An 8,579-nucleotide genomic window follows, 5' to 3' on the forward strand; every position below is an offset into this window, starting at 1 on the left:
ACTGAACGACTCCCAGAAGTACGTAGGAGCGAACAGAAAATCACTTAATCTTGCAAAACCATGGTGCAATTTCACATCAAGTGCAAACGTAACAAATTCACAGAGAATATCATTAAGCCGATCCATGATTCGAGTTTTATACCTGTCTTCTTTGTTCGGCTCCTATGACACATTAAGTTGTCTGCAACACCAGGATTTTCTATCCATAAGCTTAACATATTATACAACAAAAAATAATTTGTACATCTGTGCTGCCCAAAACTCACTTGCCATTCATCAGAATGTCACTCCTCGTCTTGGGCGATTTCAGCAATCCCTGCTTCGACAAATACTCAGCTATTCTGTTGGCAATGCAATAAGCTGTGGACTCAATGGTGATCATCGGGTTGACGCCGACAGCGGTGGGCAAAACACTAGCATCGCACACAAATAGACCCTCGGCTTCCCAACTCTCCCCGTTCTCATCCACTGCACCTTCCTTCTCATTGATTCCCATCCTGCAACTCCCCATCTGATGGGCAGAAGTGTAAAATGCCCACTTCTCATCCATGGCCAAGGGGCCATCCTCTGCACTGACCCTGTCCAAAAACTCCTCAACTTGGTACTCACTGGCAGTCCCTCCCCTGCACTTCATCCTGAGGCCATCACTCCGGTGGGTCCCCACCTCGTCTGCCCCCGCGGCGATCAAGATCCTGAGTGATTGCTGCAGGCCCGCCCTGATATTCTCCTTGTCCAACGAGTCCATCTTATAGTTTATTATTCCCTCCCTTGTCACTTCCCCATGCCCCCTGTCCCGGACTATGGTGAGAAAGTGAGCAGTCCTCGCATATTTGGCCAACCGGTCCTTTATGTCGAGGCCCGACTCCCAAGGGCAAAGCACCGCAAATGTTGCGGGCCCAAGTAACGGCGTCTCGATGATGGCCTGCACATTTGGATTTGAATTTCCCTCAACGACCTTGTGGATCAATGTGATTATCCCACCCTGGTAGGATGTGCCGCTGAGCTGCGAGCTCGAGTCCTGAGGGAAATGACCCCAGGCCATTGACACAGGGTGGAGATGGAGGTTCCGACCAATATGCTTGTTCTTTAGTCCACTCGAGATCAGGAGAGGCGGTGTCAGGAGGCCCCGCATGCCGAAACCGTGACCTTGGCCTCAAACTGCAGGACATTTTCAATATCGCTGTTCATTGATTTCGCCCTCACTCCGATGCATTTCTTTCTTCGCGCTCTGCCAGGAGCGTTCTTCTCAAAGACAAGCTGCTCAGCTTTGCATCCTGATAGGATCACGGCACCGCAATTCACCGCATCCACCAGCCAGGTGCAGTCGGTACCTTGCTTGTCTCCCCTCCTGCAGCCGTAGCCACAAGAGCCGCAATAGTGGCCCTCCGAGGAATTCCGTGGCACCGCGTTGATCTCAAGGCCGAGCTTCTCACATCCCTCTTGAAGAACCTTATTCTGAAAGCTCTGTTCCACGCACCGATCGGTCACCCCAATCCTCTTGCACACGATGTCCATGGCAGAGGCATACTCTTTGCTCCCAAAGAGCTCCATCCCGTGCTTCTCAGCCCAATCTTGGAGGACAGCATGGGGCGTCCTGATGGACGCAGACCAATTGACAGCAGATCCGCCTCCAACCGTGGACCCTGCTAGAGTCAGCACGTTCGCAGTGCAAGATGCTAGTATGCCTCCTGATTCATAGAGTTGGTCCATGGAGGGGCCTTCCAGGGAAGAGTAGTCCTTGTGGGTGTAGTAGTTCCCTTTCTCTAGAACCACCACCTTGTAACCGGAACCTGCCAGGACTGCTGCCGCAACCCCACCGCCGCAGCCGGAGCCCACGATGACAGCATCGCACTTGATTCTGTAAATCTTGTTTTCGGAATCCTGTGTGACTTCCAGGCCTTTTTGCTTGAGAGATTGGAGGAGGCCTAGATCTGTAGAGTAAATGGTTTCAATGATTCCCTTCTCAAGCGGCCTTCCCTGGTCGGGTTTCAACATTTCCTGCTCCTCGTCTACTTGATACCCAATCGCTTTCCATAACGGATTTTCGCCTTTCTCATCCACCTGCAATATCACAAAATAAACGTTGGAAAATTCTCCAGCTAATCCTCAAGAATCACTGCATCTTGCATCACAAAGGATAAATCCCTGAAGGGTGAATCTTGAAATTGACCTCAGGATACTTCAGCTAGCATCTGCTATTAGGTGGCTCTTTTTTTCCCTCATCTCCTAGGACAGATGCAGCAAACTAAACAGTGGATCGAGTTCAACTAGATAAAAAAGGCCGTCGATCAAAGTATCGGTTAACATCAACCAACTAATTCTGTGCCAAATTTGTGCTTTGGATCTTTAGGAATCATTCTATTCTTGTCCATCTTCTGTGAAAATTTAAGACATCAGGAACATTACTATTAGCTTACTTTTAGCACCTCATTGTTGTAGATTTTACTCAGCATCTGTCAGCGTTCTGATTGTAATACTCACAACAAGTATACTCAAAATCATCACTCGAGCAGTATTCAGAATCAGACCATGACTTCAACATGCACAGGCTTTTCTCCTCTCACCAAAATTAGTGCTTTGACATTATTATTACTCTCTCGCTAAATTAGTTCACATGAAAAGCTCAAGACTCAAGGGAAAATGTTATTAAAAAAAAAAGGCAAATAGACAACCTAGAAGTTCTTAGTATTCCCAAACTTGTTGGCGAAGTTACCATTACCAAGCCAAAGTTGGCATAAGAAGGATGTTCAATAAGTTAATAATTTGATGAGATATGACCAGGAAAGAATGGCAAAATTTGGTCAAGTGTCTCTTTCCATCCAAAACGATCGTCGAATTTTCGCAAGCATCAAGCCTGGTGAGACTTGGCGTGAAAAGATTGGACAAAGGGTGTTCAAAAGATGCCAAGGCATGGGATGCGGAAGTAGTCATTTTGACTAGTTTCGGGAGAGAAACTGACAGAATTATAAATTAAAGCTGGTAAATGAGGATTGATGTTGAGAGTGATTTTTACCTGTCCTCCATTTTTGCAAGCTTTCAATCATCTGTATGTACGACCCAGAAAAAAAACAAAAAATCATCTGTATGAGCTGTCTTACACTATGCCTATTGAGACCCAATGACCTGAAAAAGCTTGAGAGTTTGTTTTTTCTGGTCACAAAGGCAATAATTGAACTTCTCTTTGGCAAAGCTAAACTTAGCGGGAAATTGTTAGAAAAGTATGTCTATTCATTCTTAAATTTTGTAATTTTATCAATTTAATTTTAAATTCTTTGACAATTTATCAATTTAGTTATTTTAATGAATTTTGAATGGAAATTGTTGGTGGATACCGGCAGTTTTATATGACACTATTAATACTGATATTTAAATTTTTATTTTTATTTTTAGAAAATTTGAATCTTTTCTTCTGTTTTTTCTTTTCTTTTTATTTCTTACTTTTCCTTTTCTTTTTTTTTTTGTTTCTAAGCCAAACGAGGGTCGTTTGATCTTGACTAATTCTGTAGAAAAAAAAAAGAAAGAAAAATAAATAAAATAAAATAAAATTAATAAAATGTTCAAAAAAATTAAAAAGAAAAAAGGTCATAAAATATGTCAATGTTTGGTATCCATATCAACGATTTGGGAAATGACTAATTGACAAATCATTAGAAGATTTAGAAATAAAAAGACTAAAGTGAAATGTTTATAATTGAAATGACACAAATACAATATATTAAAGACTTTTTTGGTAATTGCCCTACTAAACTAGCACTACCTAGATTGATATTAGACACCTTACATTTTGTATTATTTGATGCGCATCGTGTACTTGGTATTGAAAGCTTATTAGTTTTTGGAATAACACAGCCTCTTTGTATCCCCTAACATCGCTCCAATTCCATTCATCTTACATTAAATAACATTCATAAGGAAAATTGGTAGCGATTTGCTATAGTAACAGATGTCTTGTTACAAATCAAAATGACAATGTTTTGAGACAAATCGTAAGTAAAGTAACTAAAATTTTACATGAACAAGTAATGTTCAAGCATCCGATAAAGGTTTATTCCTTTCGTTGTGATCCAATTTTATAAATCAACCTTCGTATCTCGCGAAAGTATTCAAGATCAAATTGTTGGTTCCGTCCTTTCGTCCAGATACAGAATACAAAAACGAGTTACACATGAAAAGGTTAGTCACAAATGTTTAGTAGTCCCTATACATGGATGTGTGTGCAATAAATGGGGGTAGTTGAGTACAATTTGGTCTCATCAATAATATGGGTCATATATGTTCATGGACCTCTACACAAGTGGGCTCTACCTAAGTTATGAATATATTTCATTTTCAATTTTTGTATAATATAGTGTAAAGATTATGTTAGACAATAATTGGCAGTGGAAGAGAAACATTTCCTTAAATCGAATAATTCTCCACACGTGTCCTACCTTTTAAATAGCGCCTAATTAAAAAAAGAGATTATTCTGAAGACGAAAGTCTTGCCTCTGAAAAGGTTTTCCTTTCATTGTCACTTCCAAAGTGTAGTTTGACAATCTCACAACCACATTTCTAAGTTACAACACCATTGAGTTTATACATTTTATGTTTCTCTCGAACTTTAAAATATTAACCCTCTGTTATAATTTCCGTTCACTTTTGCAATGCATGGCTTTTAAGTGGTAAATATGTATTTTCATCTCATTTTTTTTTTCCTAGAAATTTTTCTTTCACTCTCCATTTCAGTAAAGAAATGAAAAATTGACAAAAACTTTAAATATCAGATAAAAAAAATAGATAGCGGCAGTAGTATTACATAGTAAGATTGTTGGAGTTGATGAATTATTAATGGGACTAGCAAGGTATTTGAGAAAAAGAAATGTGATTGAGTAAAAAGGAAAAGGACATCAATATCCAAAAGGTACAATAACAAAAATCGAATGCTCGAGATGTAATTTCAAATGGTGAACTGATGCAAGAAAAGATCATCAATTAAAAATTTATAATACAACGCCTTAGATTTTTTGATTAATCATTTTATTTCATGAGCTGAGAGCGTCATTTCCTTTTAAATTTATATATTTTTAATCATTCACTTTTAACTTTAATTAACCCTTTAAATATACATAATGATAAAAATATTTCGTCATTTGGCCTTTTTTGTGTTTAATCTGCGTTTATTCTTTTTTCTTAAAATATTTTATTTAGCTCTATCAAAGCGGCTATACTAGTCAAACTTCAGCTGTCCAATATTACTGTCGATATCCATTTTTCGCTTATTAGTAATTAAGTCAATTTAATTTTCTCCTATGTTCTATATTTTCATTTCTTTAACAGCAATTAAGGGTAAAAAGAAAAGGCGATTTCGCTGGGAAAAAATGAGATGACATTATACTTTTATCCCTTAAATTTAATGTGCATTGTACATGCGAATAAAAAAATATAACATTAGAGTAAACAGTTTTAACGAAATGCAATGTTAGAGGATATCACCTAACACTTAGTTCTCACCTAACACTTAGTTCTCGACAAAGATGTACCAAACCCAAAAATTCGGAGGATTATCCCTAACTTTTAAATAGAAGATTTTCACCGAACAAGAGAAAGTAGACATCGAAACGGGGCATTTTCAGGTTAGTATTCAGACATAATGTTGAACCACAGAAGCGATGGAGCATCTTGGGTTGGTGTCATTGATTAGTTTGCTGGGGTCAACCGAAGAGGGATTTTGAATCATCGTGTCGACAGACCGATTCCAACCTGAATTGACTCTTTCCACGTTCAATGGCTGCTATTGAACGCGCATTTTGAGCCGTGAATCGTGCAGAAAAGAGGGTTCACGAGATGAGAAGCTGGAAAAGATGACTTCCCTTGCTGGCTCTCTCTCTCTCTCTCTCATCACTTATTTTGAGATAGAAATCGTTGACGCGTCTCAAAATTCTTGCGTCAACAGATCAGCCAGCATTCAAATTTTTCCAAAAGAAGAACTTAAATTAAGATTTGAATTCAAATTCAATGTCTAAGAACCATCTTAAATTATCTTTGTTTTCCTTTTTCCTTTTTCCTTTTTTTTTTGTGTGTGTTTGTGATTATTTGAAAGTGGGGAGAGGAAAGGTACCAAAAAGTTGCATTGCATTGAGACCAATATGTCCTAAACTTTTCATTTGAACCTATTTAATCCTAAACATTTTTATGTATTGTTAATCGAGCCTATTTGGAAAAATTTAGGCTGGAAAATTATGATATGGATGGGTTGACTCTTACCCAAGTTAAGGCGAATTGATACCAATACAATAAGTATAAAACTTTTTTGATACTTTTCCCGATTTTATTCTAGGCTAGTGTAAAATTAATGGCTTTTATACGAGTCACCATCACTAATAACATTAACTATGGATTTATATGCTCATTAACACTTCATCTTGAGCTGTTTATAGAGTGATTAATAAGTTAGTCAACGTATCTTTTATGAATCGTGAGCTGGTGACTACAGAAAATACAATTGAGAACAAATCACTAACAACCAACCACTTGATCTATTATATTGATGTCGCGTCGTTGTCAAGGCAAATGCTAAGAATTCAACATTTCATCTGAATTATGGTTTTCTTGACTAATCTCCAATTTTCCACTAATCATATAAATTTGCTTAACTTGTAAATTATAATAAGCCGAGATTAATCCCGCCCTTTAACAACTAATTATATCACGTGGAGGGTTAGATTTAATGCTAACCTGCCGTAATCATATGAAAAAGAGTTGGTATTTTGCTCAAGAAAGCGTGAAAGAAATACCCGAGAGAAGAGGACGTAAAGGCACATGACTTTGAGATATACGAAGGCCGACCGGATGGGCGTGAGGAACCGATGCTTGATCCATCCCGCAGCACCTTCTCTCGCTGGTCCGAGCCCATGCTCGAGAACGTGTTCACGTAGGGCCACCGCCCGCCCACGCAGAGCGAACCGCACAGCAGCAGCGTGCCGAGCCTCGTCGACAGCACCAGCAGGACCACTCGCGCCAGGATCACCGCCGCCAGCAGTCCCCTCCTCCCCAGAAGCTCCGCCACCTGCAACACAATCCACACATTCTTCATCACATGTTTCTCGAGCTTTTACTTCTTCTTCTTCTTCTTCTTCTTCTTCTTCTTCTTCTTCTTCTTCTTCTTCTTCGTCATGTCGTTGTCAGGGCGTGGACTTGCTGGGGGTGTTCGAAAGATACAAGATCAGGACCAATCTATTAAAGGTCTTGCTACTCACGGAAACATGGACTCGTGGCCTCTGTCGACTCGGTTAAGCACTATCGCACCTGATTCAAGCTCTCAATCGCTGCTGAGCTTTTCGATTACACCCAGGTATATACGCTTGTGCATGAAAGCGGTCTTACTTCTCAAAAATCCAAATGGAAGGGAGTGAATGTTCCATGTGAACATGAACCAAATCGTGAATTTTACCAGCTGCTGTGTACCGTGATGATCCATGACAATATAATTATCCGTCTAGCGAGAACAGTAATTTGATTTCATAAGAACTCAAAATCACAAACATGGCAAAAAGTTGTCTGAATTTGGTGGTTTTTCCTGTAATTCAAGGTAACATCTTTCGAATGGAGTGAGAGAGGACGTGGAATTGAGTTACCTCTTGAGGCACTGGAGCTCGAGAGCCAGACGATTCATAAAAGAAGCGCACCGCTTCGTCTTCTCTGTCCATCCGTCCCTCGAACTCTCCTCCCGCCGTCCCCGCCGCCGCCGCCGCCCCACTCAGCGGAGGGAACACCGTCTCGCAGATAGCGGCGAGAGCTTCCATCTCTCGCGAGGAGAAGCTGCCCCGGAACAGCTTCTTCTTCTCTCTATCCCCTCTGATTATGCCCTTCAACGCGGGATGGCACTCTCTCCCCATCTCTCTCTCCGCCGGTGGCGATGAATGGATATGAATCTTTTCGTTAGCAGTGATATGCGCGTCCGTCCGGAGGTGGATTCCTTTTATAGTTGAAGTTCGACATGAATATTGCGTAATTAGCTTGTATTACGTTGGCCCCACCACCCATGTAGGGACTCGGTCCATATGGACCAACACCATCATAGCCATCGAATGGGTGGGCCTCACAATGCGACACGCCTGATCAACAACTATAACGATTTGCCTAGACACCAAGTCTATTTAATACCTTCTCCATGCGCTCTTGCCCTCAAAACTGACAAGCTATTTGTGTATTTCGGTATCATAACATGAGGACGCAATACACGGGCCATGGTTTTGAATTTATAATCTTTAATCTGATGATCGAGTCGAGTCCATGATTCTAAGTTCATTCCATACCGAACCAGCCCGAATGAGGGTTATATATATACATTCTCACTATATGAGAATGAGTTATTCGAGCATATTAAAAACAGATACTATGTTTACATATGGATGTCTTCCCTCGATTGATCCTTTCTCTATCCTCTTTCACCAATGAGTGGTGACAATCCTTTATCCTTTCATTTCATTTGGGATTAAGAGGAGGTATAGTAGGACCCGCTTTCTAAATATTTCTCCTTATTTGGAACCCTACTCAACTCCTTTTAGCTTCTACTAAATTGTGCCGACACGTCCTGCTCG

At 40.4% G+C, this 8,579-nt stretch overlaps 1 protein-coding gene across 1 annotated transcript; it reads right to left on the reverse strand.

The window, feature by feature from the left end:
• Positions 1 to 23: 23 nt before the first annotated feature.
• LOC104414468 (long-chain-alcohol oxidase FAO1) lies at positions 24 to 7,938 on the reverse strand. Its single transcript, XM_010025604.3, is given in 5 exon segments — positions 24 to 1,125; positions 1,128 to 2,061; positions 6,774 to 6,856; positions 6,859 to 7,045; positions 7,614 to 7,938. Coding segments are annotated over 5 exon segments (2,328 nt in total). The 5' UTR covers positions 7,875 to 7,938; the 3' UTR covers positions 24 to 262.
• Between the last annotated feature and the right edge of the window lie 641 nt (positions 7,939 to 8,579).

This window comes from Eucalyptus grandis, chromosome 8, assembly GCF_016545825.1.
Source record: "Eucalyptus grandis isolate ANBG69807.140 chromosome 8, ASM1654582v1, whole genome shotgun sequence".
NCBI classification, from domain to species: domain Eukaryota; kingdom Viridiplantae; phylum Streptophyta; class Magnoliopsida; order Myrtales; family Myrtaceae; genus Eucalyptus; species Eucalyptus grandis.